At 47.1% G+C, this 14926-nt stretch overlaps 1 protein-coding gene across 1 annotated transcript in view; it reads right to left on the reverse strand.

The window, feature by feature from the left end:
* Positions 1-360: 360 nt before the first annotated feature.
* The window catches only part of Rtf1 (RTF1 homolog, Paf1/RNA polymerase II complex component), a 54691-nt gene continuing 40125 nt past the window's right edge, over positions 361-14926 (reverse strand). Inside the window, exons 7-18 of the mRNA XM_003475432.5 lie at positions 12140-12275; positions 11648-11825; positions 9732-9814; positions 7060-7147; positions 6864-6971; positions 6262-6339; positions 5108-5229; positions 4882-4939; positions 4442-4519; positions 3613-3708; positions 2508-2619; positions 361-2321 (exon numbers count right to left, since the gene is read on the reverse strand). Of these exons, the coding sequence (XP_003475480.3) occupies positions 2215-2321; positions 2508-2619; positions 3613-3708; positions 4442-4519; positions 4882-4939; positions 5108-5229; positions 6262-6339; positions 6864-6971; positions 7060-7147; positions 9732-9814; positions 11648-11825; positions 12140-12275 (1244 nt within the window). The 3' untranslated portion in view covers positions 361-2214. The remainder of the gene's footprint in view (positions 2322-2507; positions 2620-3612; positions 3709-4441; positions 4520-4881; positions 4940-5107; positions 5230-6261; positions 6340-6863; positions 6972-7059; positions 7148-9731; positions 9815-11647; positions 11826-12139; positions 12276-14926) is intronic.

Consider the following 14926-nt stretch of genomic DNA (forward strand, 5'->3'; position numbering starts at 1 on the left):
GGCATACAGGCATGGGCCTTCTTGCTTCTACGAAAACAAAACAGCCTTGGGTCCTATACCCAACACCGAAACCACGCGGGGTGGGGCCGTGAAGGGATCACTGGGGCAGGTCCTCTCCAACAAATCCCTTGACCAACCAGGAAGGCCAGCTGGGGACATGCTAGTGTCTGGTGAGTCCCTGCCCCAGTGAGGCTACAGCGAGTCCTCGGTTCCGTAGCATCCGAAATGCCTCACTGCTACGCGCTGAGTCCATTTTGGGTCTTCTTTGGCTGGTTTCTCTCCCACTGTGTGCTTTGGCCTCAGAATGAAGCTTTCCGTGGCTGCAGGTGAGGAGGTGGTGGCAAAGTGGTTACACTGTGATGCAGTTTTAATAAAAATTTTATTACACAGCCATAATGTAATCAACACTTCTCCAAATCCAAATGATACTAAATACAGATCTACATGGTGGATCAGAATGACTCCAGCGAGTTATATGGGTTCTATGATTTTATGTCGTTTGAAACCAAGTAGAAAAAAAGTCCGAGTTTGACATGATAGAAGAGGTCCCGGCAGCCCTGGGACTGCGGAGCCCAGGCAATGTTTAACAGTCTGTGATTCCACATTTACACAGTCTACAAAGAGCTTCGGCCGATGGACTCTTCAAGTATATATGGTTTTAATGAGTCCATCACCACTCCTCCTCCCAGCCACCCTGAGCACAGCTACCGCACAGCTGTGCTACTCACATTTACCAACTTTACAGTCACAATACGTCTTGAAAACCATCCACTGCCGTTTTAAAAATAAAAAATGTAAACTAAATTAAAGCAACACCGAGGCTCTACTAAACCCAGAAGTGTTATCAAGTTCATTTTTATGTTTAAATACAATGTAACTCCATGATTTCCCATCAACCCCCTTCGATACAAAAGTAGAGTGAAGAAGTACAGAGCAGAGCGTCTAGTCCTCCCCTCTGGAAATCAGCAGCTCCTGCTGTTTCTTTAGTTCAGTTCCTGATATATATAGTCAGCTGTACTTTGTTCTGAAAAGATTTGTTAAATGCCACTTTTATTTACACTTGGAGCTTTACACCTGAGAATGATTATCGAGCAGTCAGCTTATCTCTCTTTAAACATTCCCTAACGACACACGCTTCTTTACTGGCTTCCCCCAGCCACACCATATACACGCTTACCATGTAGCTACGCAGACACACAGGCCGCTAACATTTGCAACCTAAATCTTTTTGTGTTTGCTCTCCACATTCATGTTGGATAATTTCTCTTAAAAAACAAAACAAAATGGTATTCTCGCCAAAACAGAATCACCAGGAAGAGACAGGCACACACTCTGTGTTGGGCTGAGAAGCTGCAGGCTGGACCCCCGATGGGGACGCCTCTGCGGCTTCCCTGGGCTCCCTCCCACCAGCGTGACACAGCCTGGGCTTTGCTCTAGGGTGGGGAGGGGGAGGAAGGTACAGCTACAGCAGTCAGGCCTGTTTAGTAAGAAGAATCACATTTAATGAGTTTCTTTCTTGCAGTTTCAGATGCTAAAGTACAGCTGAAAAAAATCTGAAACAGCTATAGACTCATGACAGACTGATACAAAGAGTACTGCATTTTTAAAAAATGATAAAAAAAATCCACACTTACACATATACACACGCGCTCTCTCTCTCAAATTAGACCCCCCCTCCCCACAAATGTACACTTTTTGGAAATTAAATTGGTTTTGAAAACCCCTCTTCCACAAAGACAGGAAGAGGAGAGCAATGAGGAGAGGAAGCAGGGCTGCAGGTGCCCAGTCCCTGCTCCCTCTGCAAGGGCCAGTGCCAATGCTCAGTGGCTGGGTCTGGGGCAGCGTGGAGGGGACTGACCCACGCCCCTGCTGTGGCCACTGAGGGCTCAGCAAGGATCCCAGCTCCATGGTAATACTGAATGCGTGCAGAGTGGCCAATGAATTGTGCTGGTTAAAAAAAAGAAAGGCAAACACAAATCTAAAGACATGGAAAAGCTCAAAAGAGCTCAGATCCACCCTGGGCGGGCCTGAAGTTGGTGGGAGATGGTGCAGACAGGGAGTTTATACAGCAAATGGTTTATATTACAGATGGCTGGCAGTTCATGGAGTCTCTTCCCAGTTCTGTTGCTGCTCCAGCCCAAAGAGGGCAGATCAAAGGGGAAGAGGAAAGCTGGGAACTGATGGGCATGCGGGGTTGGAAGCAGCAGGCTGGGCTCAAATCAGCCCCCGTCGCTTTTTGTAGTCTTCTAAGTTCAGAGATCTCCTTGGAGCCCCATCCTTGGCAGGCGGAGCCTTGGAGGTGATCGCCAAAGCCTTTGACTCTGCAAAAGAGGAGTAACCACATGGGAAGGCCGGGAAGCTGCTGCCGCACTGCTTTGGTCCTCGCTCACTCCTCCTGCCTGTGCCCTCTCACACCCAGCTGCGGCCAGGGTGGCCCTGGCCTGAGGTGCACCCCATCTCTTCCCGGCATCAGTCCTCAGCTTTTGACACCGCCCCGCCTCCCATACCTGAGCTGGGGACCTGGAGGTCGATCTTCACATCAAAATCGTGCACTTTGAACAAGTCTTCTGAGAGGTCACTGGCTGACTTAGAGTTCAGATCTTTATCCTTCCCTTGACCCTGCAAGGAGAACAGAGCTAGTCAGAGGTGTAGCCAGCCGTGGCCCAAGTGCTTGCATGGGCTCACGGATTTCCTCACTGAAGGACTTTTTGCTTTTCTTCTTCTTTCCCTCCCCTTCTTTTTCTAAGGGAGGGTAGAAGGGCCAAGATAAACACCTTCCTTTCTGAAGCCTTTTCGGGTTTCAAAGTGAAGAAAGGGAAGACTCCTGTCTGCAATACAAAGTAGGAAGGGAAGCTGCCCCTAACTTTGAAACAGGCTCTCACTGTGTAGTTCAGACTGGCCTTCAGTTCACTATGTAGCCCAGGCTGGCCTCAAATTCAGTGATTCTCTTGCCTCAGCCTCCTAAGTGCTGGGATTGCAAGCATGCACCACTACACCTGGGAACAAGTTATTTTTAAATGTCATTTCTATTCTCTTGCTCACTGGGTACTCTGTAAGACAGGTAAGGTTGGAAACTTTTGTTCTCTAGTTTTCAAGGCTGATTATTCTGTGTTTAAGACTTCTTTTCAGGGAAAAGGGGAAATATAAATTTAACTTTTTCATTTCACTAATGCATCAAGAACAGGAGTCAAATAAGCCACTGCAGCCAATGATGGTGTCCTCTGACCAGAACTCAGAACCCCTGGGACAGCTGGGAGCCACAGAAGACCTCAATCAGGTAGTGCCTGCTCATCCTACGCGTCCTGCAAGGCAGATGGGTACACTGTTGTCCCAACTTCACACGCGAGGAAGTCTGCTGCACTGGTCCAGAAGGCAGGTGTCAAAGACACAGTGGCCCTAGGTAAGCAGCAGTGTTGGGCTTAGAGTTCACACTGTCTGCTTAAAACTCAAAACTGCTGAGTACATCTGCAAGTAACTGAGATGCAGAAGGGACTACAGGCAGGATTCCATGTTCCAACAGGTGGGAAAATGAAGCCCAGGCCAGCCAAGGTGCACCCTGCAGGTCCTGGCCGGCAGCCCAGCTCCGAAGCCACAGGGTGGCCCTGCACTTGCCTTGCTCATCTCCTTGGGGGCATCTGGTAACACTCCAGAACCGTACTTTGCATTTAGCTGAGCCAGGATGGCAGCTTGGACAGCTGGGTCCCTGGACTGAGAGAAAAACATCAGTTATTTTGGAGGCTGTCCGACATTCAGAGTTGGGACTATCCACCGCAGGGCCTGTCTAACCCTGCAAGCTTGCAGTGCACTCAGCGGCGGTTCACTGGAGCTTCCTCAGGCAGCAAAACAGGGCACGAAAGGTTAGAGCTAAGCCTAGCCCAGCCAGGCTCAACATCCATCACCTGAGAATCTGAAATCGAAAATGCTCCAATTCCAAGAACTTTTGTGCACCAACACAGTGCTCTAACTAGAAAATTCCATACTTGGCTCCACATGACAAGCTGAAGTCACACTAAAACGTGATATAAATTACCTTCAGTTCATGTATGTATCATGTGTATGAAATATAAGTGAATTCTGCATTTAGACTTGGGGCCCAGCCATTATATATATACACGGATATTCCCAAATCCAAAAACCCCTGAACTCCAGAACACTTTGGTCCCAATTATTCTGGAGAAGGGTTACTCAAAACTCTTCTGCACTGCAAGCCCACCCTGGCACAGAGGGGCTGGCCCTGGCCTCCTACAAGTTCATGCCTGTCCTTACTACGCACATGCCCTGCAGCAAAGTGAAAAGGGCAGTATCCAGAGCCGAGAGCTTGAGGCGAGCAAATCCCAGCTAGCAGACCTTATTTTTAACTTCTCTATTAACTTCCTAATGGGAGGCACTTTGCGTCCTAGAATCTGGGTCCCGCCAGAAGACATCCTCCTCGGACACTCACGTTAGAGACGATGGTAGGCTTGCACTGCCGCCGCGTAAAGGGGTCCATCTGTTGGTTCCTCATGTTGTGGCTTTCAGCCTGAAACACACAGCACGCATCAGGGAGAAGCCTACCCCTCCTCACTCATGCGAACTTAAGTGTGATGACACCTCTGCAAGGGACTGAACGATCAGGAGCCTTTTATAGGCACTAGAGCCGAGAGGAGCAGGAGTCACACAGCAGACACTGATGAGGTGAGTGACTGTGTGGGGAGCCCAGGGTGGAAGACTGCTGCTTTCCGTCACTCACTGGGGATGTGGGAGGATGTGTGGCAGGCCACGTGCACCTGTGTGCACACGTTATCTTCACGACTGAAACGGACACCTAGGCAACACATGGCCAAGATTTCCTATCATTTCATCTGCGTCTTTGCAGGGAGCCTGTGAAACTTCCTTACTCACCACCAGAGCTTTCTCAGACTCCACGATGTTCCACTCGCGATTCCGCTGGTTGATGTAGCTGTGAGGGAGGGAGAGAGGGCATGAGAAGCGGGCTGTGAAAGCAGGAAGGAGCCGATGGCCCCTGACAGGTGTGTGGACCCTGAGTGGCAAACTGGGCACCTGGCCACGGGCTACCTCCTCATTGTTGCTGAGGGGAAGCCCAGGCAGAAGAGGCTGGGCCACATACCTGATGGCAGATATGTTCTTGGTCCGCTGGCGGTCCAGGGCCTCTGCGCGCTCCTCCAGCTCATTCAGCTGGTCTTGGATTTGCTTGGCTTTGTCCTGATCTCCCAGGTCCTCAGCCATGGCCTGCACAGAGACAGGTGTGACCTCCGGCCGGCTGGCTCTGTCTCGCAGATGCCCTCACTCCAGCACAGGCAAGGCCCGCACGTGATGCATACAGCACCAGAGAGGGGACGGGGCAGTGCAGAGTACTTCGGAAAGGTCTAATTCTTCACAGCAGTGACACCTTCCTGCATGGCCCCCGGGCTCTGCAATATCAACCTTAAACCCAGCACATGGCTAAACTAAAGCTGCTTCATCTGGAGGTCAGGCATGGAAAACCACCCTCTACAATGTCATTTGTTCAGATCCAGTGCTGGACACTCGCCTGGGGAGTGGGATGTATTTTAAATAATTAATTTCCTTTTTTGAAACAGTCTCACTAGGTTGGCCTCAAATTCGTCGTCCTGCTGCTTCAGCCTCCCCTAGTGATGGGATTATAAATGTGTGGAACCGTATCTAGCTCCTGAGTCGATCTTATAAATGAACTAAAGTAACTGGAAAGTAAGCAGATTGGAGCAAACAAGACCGATTTCTTTTTCTTTTCTTTTCTTTTTTTTTTGTCTTTTCCCTTTTTTATCGGTACTGGGGATCGAACTCACGACTGCCTGCTTGCACGGCAGGCACTTATGCCGCTGAGCTAAATCCCCAGCCAACTGATTTCTTTCTTTTTTATTTTGGTACCAGGAATCAAACCTAGGACTTTGTACTTGCCAGGCAGGTGCTTATGCCACCAAGCTGTATCACTGGCAACAAGACCAATTTTAATATAAGGAAAAATGCTCAAGGGATGCCACCCAGGTAGCAGGAAGGGACTATGTTGCTTATAATCAGGTCAAGACCTTTCTCCTAAACCTGCTAACCACAAACTTGGCAGAGGTTGGAAAAGACTGATTTTTCTGGGGTACAGTAGCGGATGCCTAGGGCCGAGGCAGGAGGATCTCAAATTCACTGCTAGCCTGGCCTTAGGACGAAGGCCCCTGGTTCACTCCCCAGTCCGTAACAATGCACTGGATTTCCTCTTAGAGGATGGGCAGAGGATGGAGCACAGGGCCTTACCTTTTCCTTCAGCAGCTGAGTTTTCTTCATCGCATAGTTGGGTGGAGCTTTTCTGAACCTTTCTTTCTCTTTTACAATCTGTACCGGGGAGGAGATACCAGCAGTGAGCTATTCCCAAACTACTATTTGTAGACAGGCTATGCAACCCCACTTTGGAGGCAATCAGCTAGTTTAGCAGGACTGCTCCTCCTGCAGCACGGCCAAGTGAGTGCATTCTGAGGACTGCTATGCTGCTGCCAAGGTCCCAGTGGTTCTTCTGGGACAGTCTGAGGGCTGTGCACAGAGAACAGAGCAGCTCAAAGGCCTGGCAGTGTAAGGCAAGCCACTGTCCAAGAGGACGAAGGTCAGTGCTTTGGATAAAGAATGGTCTAGAAGATGAAGCCTAGCAGAATGCACACGCCTTGGACTTGAACGAATCAGGTCTGTGTGGCTCTATCTGTAAGCATCGTTCAGAGAAACCCCCAACTCCAACACGGCAGCAGGGTAGGTATTCCCTCGCCTTCACGTCTAACTGAAAATGTTAGGAAAAGGAAAGCAAACCATGGCTCTGTAATCCAATGAATGTGATAAAGCTCCAGGCTCTGGGGTACCAGGTTTCTTACCTCTTCAATGTCCTGATCATTAAATTTGTAATTAAGAGCTTCTTTAATAGATAATTCCTTTTTGTTGATTTCATCGAGAGTGGGCAACTGCATGCCAGCAGAAAACATCTGCACGGAAACACGGCAGGAAAGCATTAGTGAGAGCACGAGACAGCGTCCGTCTCCACGCGCACCTGCTGGCAGCCTTGCCACTCACCGCTTCCTTCCACTTCATGAACTCACTCTCAGTGAATTCCTGGTTGGAGACAAACTCGAGGCGGAACACTCGTTGGTCACTGCCGTGCCTGCACAGGGAGAGATGGCTAAATCGCTACGACGCCCCGGCTGGCGCAGACTTGCGGTCCTCCTGCCCCAGCCTCATGCAGCGCTGGATTACAGGTGAGTGCCACACCTGGCCCAACTGTCTTTTTAAGAAAAGCTGGGAGGACAAAGGGGTGGGTGCGGGAAGGGAGAGACCGACACTAACAAGTCAGACTGGAGGCCTGCCAGCTCTACTGCTGGTTATTTGCTGTGCAGTCCTGGCAAAGTATAGTAATAACTCTGCTTGCCAACACTTCTGTTTGCAAACAAAAGCGCTTGACAAAATCTTGCTTCCATTCACAAATTCTGCATGGGGTGACAAACCTGACCACAACCATCTTTCCCATACAACTGCAAATACAGTCATCCTCTCCCAAACTGTAAAACAAATCAAGTTCATCAACTCAGGCGCTTTTTTAATAAACGGTGCTGGAAAAACTGGCTTTGCACATGCTGAAGATTAAAGTGGGACTCACATCTTTCACCATGCACTGAACTAAATTCGGAATGGATCAAAGATCTAAATTTTAAAACACAAACAATAAAATCTACTGGAAAACAAAGTAGATGAAACTCTTGAAGACACAGATGTAGGCAAAGACTTTATGAATAAAACCCCAACTGCACAGGAACTGTCACACAGAATCAACAACTGGGATCTCATCTTTCTCTGTTTTGTACCGGGGATCGAACTCACTACCTTCCACTTTGCCAGGGGGATGCTTGTGCTGCTAAGCTAAATCCCCAGCCTGGATTTCATCTTTTTAAAAAGTTTTTGCACAGCCAGAGAAACCACCAACAGAGTGAAGAGACAGCCCACAAGGTGGGAGAAAATGCTTGCCAGCTGTTTTTCAGACAAAAGACTACTATTGAGAACATATAAAGACAAACATATAACTAAAAAAAAAAAAAAAAAAAAATCAGTCTTCTCAAATTTAAAGACCCAGTCCAAAAATGGACATCTGAAATGAATACACACTTCTCAGATGAAAAAATATAAACAGTAAATAAATATGTGAAAAACTGTTCAACAGCACTGGTCATTCAAGAGATGCAAGTAAAAACAACAATGAGATTTTACCTTACCCTAGAAAGAATGGCTATTATTAAGAAATCAAGCAATAACAAATGCTGGAGGGGCTGAGGGAAAAAGGAACTCTTTTCCACTGCTGGTGGGAATGCAGACTGGTGAACAATTGTGGAAATCGGTGTGGAGATTCCTCAAAAAACTAGGATTGGAGGTCTCATTTAACCCAGCTATTGACCTGCTGGGTATCTTCCTAGAAGAATGAAAAACATCACATGATAGTGATATATGTGCACCAGTGTTTATAGCAGCACAGTTTGTAATAGCCAGATCTTGGGAACAACCTAAATGTCCATCAACTGAAGAATAGATAAAAAAGATGTGGTAGCCAGGCGTGGTAGCTCACACCTATAACCCCAACACTTGGGAGGCTGAGACAGGAGGATCGTTGTGAGTTCAAGAAAAGCCTGGGCTACAAAGTGAACTCAAGTACAGTCTGCACTGCACAGAGAGACCCCCTGTCTCAAAAAGACAAAAAAAAAAAAAAAAGATGTAGTATTTTTATGCAATGGAGTACTACTCAGCCATAAAGAAGGACAAACTTGAGACTTTATATCTAAATGGATACAACTTGAGATCATGCTCATTAGTGAAATAAATCAGACATGTATAAACATCACATTTTCTCACTCGTGAGATACTGAAAGCAACTATGTACATAAAAGCTGGTTAAACAGTTATATTACTGATTTCTCTGAGCTCACAGAAGAGAAAGGTTTGACAGTATTGTTCAGAGGATTAAATGTAGATATCTTGTATTCTAAGGAACTGATTTGAAGATAACAATGTGCAATATATATACCATTGTTACCCCCTAATTGTTGTGTTTTTAAATTTTATTTTTTTTCTCTTTAAAAAAACAAAAAGCCCAGGATTTAGCTCAGTGGCATAAGCACCTGCCTGGCAAGCACAAGGTCACGAGTTCAATCCCCGGTACAAAAAAAAAAAGAAAAGAAAAAAAAAAAGAAATCTAAAACAACAACAACAAAAAAAAACTGAGGCACTACGGTACTTCCATACTTCCTGTGTGGGGTCTTTAGAATTCTCAGGTTCCAGGAGGGTTGGATTTCTTTTGAGACAAGTTCTCACTACGTAGCCTACGCTGGCCTTGAACTTACAGTGGTCCTCCCGCATCAGCCTTCCAGTGCTAAGATTACAGACACAGGCCACCACACCCAGCCAAGGCAGGGATCTGGTGTATCTGTTTTATTCTCTCCTTTCTCCTGAAGCCTGTAACAGTGCTTGGTACACAGTAAACATTTAGTAGCTCAAACAGCACTGGCCGCAAGGCGCTGGTGGGGTCACTCGGGAACCCTGCTGCAGCGGTCCTACACTGCACAGCCTGGCTCCCCCACGGGAGAGACTGGGGTCTTCCCTCCAGGCAGCGACAGTCCCCAGGCTGCCCCCTCACTGTGACAAAACCATCGCGGACGGCAGGGCCTGGGGGGAGGGACTGAGGCTGCGCCCGAAGCCCCTCTTACCGCAGCTGCAGTCCTTTGTTTGTTCTGGTGCCACCCAGCTGGTAAACTTTGGCAGTTTCTACAACACCTGTGATCTCAGCGACCTAGGACAAAGCAGAGCATTGGTCAAAAGCAGACTCTCACTGCTTCCCACATCTTTCTGACACTGGCCCCACTACCAGGGCACAGACAAGTGCCTCATGCTGAAAGGAGCCACAGCTGGCAGATGTTTGGGCCTGATCTCAGGAAGAGGCTTCTGAGGGACAGGCAGGGCATAGGAGGTCTCCAGCCAGGGCATGATGGCAGTAGGCACAGAGGTCCCACCAGACACTTCCCGCCAGCTAATCCCACCTCACTCCGGGATGTACTCGGGCTTGAGGTCCTTTTTTTCTTTTGAGACTGGGGACTCACTATGATGCTCAAGCTGGCCTTGAACTCCTGGGCTCAACATATTCTCTTACTTTAGCTTCCCAAGTACCCAGAACCACAAGTACCTGCCACTGTGCCTATCTCTAGGGGTAGATTTATTTTTATATTTTGGTGGTGGGGGTATGGGGGTTGCTGTGCTAGAGATTGAACCCAAAGCCTATCACTGAGCTCTAACTCCAGCCCAGAGCCCCATGCAGGGACCAGATTTTATTTTTTATTTTATTTTATTTATTTATTTTTTGGTACTGGGGATTGAACTTGTGATCTCATGCTTGCCAGGCAGGCGCTTACATGGCTGAGCTAAATCCCCAGCTCCTGGACCAGATCTTATTTTATTTATTTATTTATTTATTGATTGATTGATTGATTGATTGATTGATTGATTGTCTTTTTCATTTTTACCGATACCAGGGATCGAACTCACAACCGCCTGCTTACAAGGCAGGTGCTTATGCCTCTGAGCTAAATCCCCAGCCCCAGGACCAGATTATTAACCAAGCGTGAAGATCATGGACACCAGTTTCTGTCGCCCAGCTTTCTGGAATGTGGCATCGCTATTAGCTATCATACAAGGAGGTAAGTACATTAAAATCATACAACCTAGCACCGAACAAACAACTATATCCCAGCCATCCACTAATACAAGTAGCACTAGAACCTACAACATAACCTGTATAAGACTGGAATTCTTTCAGTTTTAATTTTTGGTACTGGAGATTGAATACAGAAGCTTTGTACTCAGCTACATCCACAGCCTACCTTTCCCTTTTAAATTCTGAGACAGAGTCTTACTAAGTCACTAAATTCTTAAGCTGGGCTTGAACTTGTGATCCTCTTGCCTCAGCCTCCCAGAAGAACCACATGTGGCTGTTTTCTCTTACCTGCTCTAGCCTAGCAGTCACTTGGCATGTAAAATGGAAAATTTTTTATTCATTTATTTTTCAGTTGAATAAACCTAGATTATATAACTCTCAATTCATAAGCATTTCCTTCTCCCTTTTTATACTGAAGGAGGGGCAGAGAAAATGATCCCAAATCCAAACCCACTATTCTCTGAGGCTCCCTGTTCTTTTTGGTAGGTCACAAATAATCTCTGATCACAAGCTTGTACTGTTCTAGGGCACCTCAAGTGGAATCTGTTTTCTAGTCTGCTGGAGCTGGGATCTTTTCTCCTCCTAGGTACTGTGGCTTGAAGGCTTAGTCCCTAGCTTAGCACTACAGGGAGGCAGCACATGTGTGAAGATGTGGGGAGGCGGGAGGCTGCAGGTCATGGTGGTGGGGTGCGCAAACCCTGGTCTCTTGCTTTGTTTCTCTCACGTTCTTGCCCTCCACAGCGTGGATTCTCTCCGCTGTGTCCCTCAGACCTTTATCCTTTTGATAAAGTCATTATCTATAGAGTTTAGTAAGGAAGGTGACCAAGACACAAATGGTGGCAGAAGAGTGACATATTTGTTCAATAATTCCTACATCCAGCAGAGAATCATTGTAACAAAGAGAGAAATTCCTACCCGGTAAACTGGTTTACTGTTGTGGTTTCCAATGCCGATCCGTACAAAACATCCTGTGACAGTTTTAGCAAAGAAAGGCATGTGACACCAGCGCTCTAGCTTATGCCGTGATAATCGCACCCGATTCAACTCTTCAGGCAAGGAGACTGGCTGTGATTTGGGAGGGATCTCTTCTTTCCTGCAAGGGACAGAGGGGCAGGAGAAATGTTCATCACAAAAACGGAACAAGACAGATATGTACCATCCAATTCTTCAGCCATAACTAGGAGGAGAAGTAAAGCTCCAGAAAGGAGTCTGCTCTTGACCAGAGTGGATGATGGCAGGGGATGGAAGTCACCTCCCCCTGGGCCCAGATAAAACGTCCCCTGCTATGGAAAAAGAAGAAGTCCAGCACCTCAGGACACTGAGCTGAGGCGGAGACCCTGGAAACTGCACTAAGGTCCCCTCAGTGCCCGCTGGGCCTGCCTTCCAGACCAAGGGTACACGGCTTACTCTTCCTCCTCATCAGATGAGGATGTTCGGGACGAGCGGTCTGACTTTTCACTGGACTTGTCATCTTCTTCCTCCTCCTCATCGTCAGAGTAGACCTCACTGGTTTTTAATGGCTGTTTTTTGGCGAGGAGCTCAGCTAGAAAGAGAGGGGAAACATGTACTCATCTCTCTCGCTCACGTTTTTCCTAGAGACAGTGTCTGACTATGTAGCCCAGGCTGGGCTCACAATCCTTCTGCCTCAGCCTGTCAAGGCATGCACATGTCCAACGCATCTTTCACCTTTAAAGAGAAACTTAAACAGGGCAGAGGACTCAAAATGACACCTCTACCTCTTTGGAGCCTGTGATAACACATATCACAGCAAGTCACACCAGACTTAAAATCATCTAGGCCTTGAAGAACAGGAAGCCTGGAAGGGTATTACTAAGTGGGCACAACACCATGGACAGTTTGTCTTTTATTGCACTTGAAATACTGGAAAATGGGCGGCAGCATGGAATTATGATTGTCTTCAGAGAGTTTCTGAAAAAAAAAAAACAACCCTTTATTTTGAATTTGTAACACTATCTATAATAAGAGGGCAAAAACAACCCAAATGTCCACAATAGGGAGTGGCTGTTATACCCAGTGAACACCTATGCACATAAAAAAGGAATGAGACATGATCCGACATTCTGAGTCACAGTAATTTTTCTTTTCTGGCCTCAGGTGTGCTAGGCAAGCACTCTCTCACAGAGCTATGCCCTTGGCCCCAGAAACAGCCACACAGTAAACATTTCAGGTGTGCTGTGCATAGTCTCATCATCTCAACCACTCAACTGCAGTTTAGCTCTGCGTGGTTTTTCCTCTGGATCCGCAGACCGTGGTTAGTAGATTTGACTTTAGAGCCATACATTTTACATAATCATAAGACAAAACACTAACAGTAAGTCATCTCTAAACATCAAAAGCAAAACGGCTCTTTCCACTGATGATTCTACTGTCTTCCATTGCCAGGAACTACTGCCCCTCTGCCAGGCACCACCCTGCCTTGGAGCCTGCTAATTATGGACGGAAACCTCTACAAACTGGAGCTAAATAAGCTTTTCTTTCTTTAACTTTGGGTGTTGGGTATTTTGTCTTAGCAAGAGAGAACCAAGACAGAATTTGGTACTAAAGAAGTGGGTTGAAGTGAGTGAGTCAGGTTTACTATACGTGACCTGGAGACTTTGGGAATGGCTTGTGGGAAGAATTTGGAAAGGTTCAGAGATGTCGGCTGAAAAAGTAGAGCTAGAATCCTTAGGCTATTATTCTGTATGGGAGATTCTGGTCAGCAGAGTTCAGAAGACCAGAAAGCTGATAGAAATCCTGCTGGTAAAGACCAGACTCAGGTTTCTGCTGGGAAAGACTGTCCTGGCTGTTGGGTTCCAGACGATGTGTGTTATGGCTTGGCAGAAAGTTTGTCTGCTTTTTTCTCATGTCCAGAGACTTTGTAGGATGACAGACTAATCTGGTAGAAGAAATTTCAAGGCAGTCTAATGTTGAAGTGGTGGCATAGCTACTGCTGATGGTTTTTAGCCAGATTTATGTGAGAATCAAGAGCAAAGAGCCCAAGAGAATGATATAAAATATTGTGAGTTTAACCACAAAGGAAGCTGTACTAAAGCTGTGGACTTCAGAAACAACAGAGGAGATTGTGATTGCTGAGAAGTAACAGGAGGGTAGGAAAGATGGCATGAGGGCATCATACACAGTAGGACTCCACCTTTTGCAGCCTCACAATTCCAACAGGGAGAGACTTTGCCAGGAAGAGAAAGCCCGGGGAACCATGTTCCAGAACAGCAGCAGCATACAGAATTTGTTCCTCAAAACTGGATTCAGAGTGCTCAGCAAGCCAAACACTAAACCCTTCCAGCCAAGAGCAAGGGAAGCCCACCTGGCAGCAGACTTTGGCATCATCCATGCGGTGCTGGTTTTAGGTACATGCAGAACCGAAGAGCTGGGGGTCAGAAAGGCTTCCACCCAGATTTCAGAAGGCCTGAGAGGCCAGGCAGTGTGACCCAGAGTGTGTGAAGCTTGTGAATATAAAGCCAAAGGTGCAGTTGGAGACCACAGAAATTTAGAGAAGCCAGGAATGTGAATTGTTTGAGGAAAACTGCAAGGAGGTAGCAGAGTGGGCCCGAGACAGAAGCCATGGAAGCTATGAGCACCGGTGGTGCCCCAAGGGCAGAGCCACCCAAGTCCTTTGGAGTTTGTATCTTGCCACAAATTGCCTCAGATGCTGCACAGAGGACTGAATGTTTGCCCTGATGAATTTTGGACTTGCTTTGGTTCCATTCCTTTGTATCCCCCTGTGTGTATCTTTTGGAATGGAAATCTTTATCTCGTGCCATTGAACGCTGGAAGTACTTAACTTTCTTTTCATTTATACAGGAGCTTGTGGCTAAGAGTTTGCCTTAGATCTTAGAGAAGACTTGGGACTTGGACTTTTCAGCAATACTGAAACCGTTAGGACTTTGGCAGCTTTTAGACATGGACTAGATGCTTTTTTCATAAAGGAATGTACATGCGTCTTTGAGGGGGCAGAATGTTATGGTTGTGCAGAACTGTCCTCCCAAAGCCATGTGGGTCATGCTTGTGGGGCGGTCTTTTTGGAGGCCGCTGAATCTAAATTTTGTGACTAACTCATGGTCCAAGGCTGAGATTTAGAGTGTGAGTGCTCTACTTGCCCTGGAACAGGCAGCCTGCAAACAATGTGAGGGACAGAAAGAGGCTTGGCCCTTCCCTCTCTTCACTGTTATTTTTGCT

The sequence above is a fragment of the Cavia porcellus genome, unplaced genomic scaffold, assembly GCF_034190915.1.
Source record: "Cavia porcellus strain 051 isolate PalLab524CR breed Dunkin Hartley unplaced genomic scaffold, mCavPor4.1 scaffold_6, whole genome shotgun sequence".
NCBI classification, from domain to species: Eukaryota; Metazoa; Chordata; class Mammalia; order Rodentia; family Caviidae; genus Cavia; species Cavia porcellus.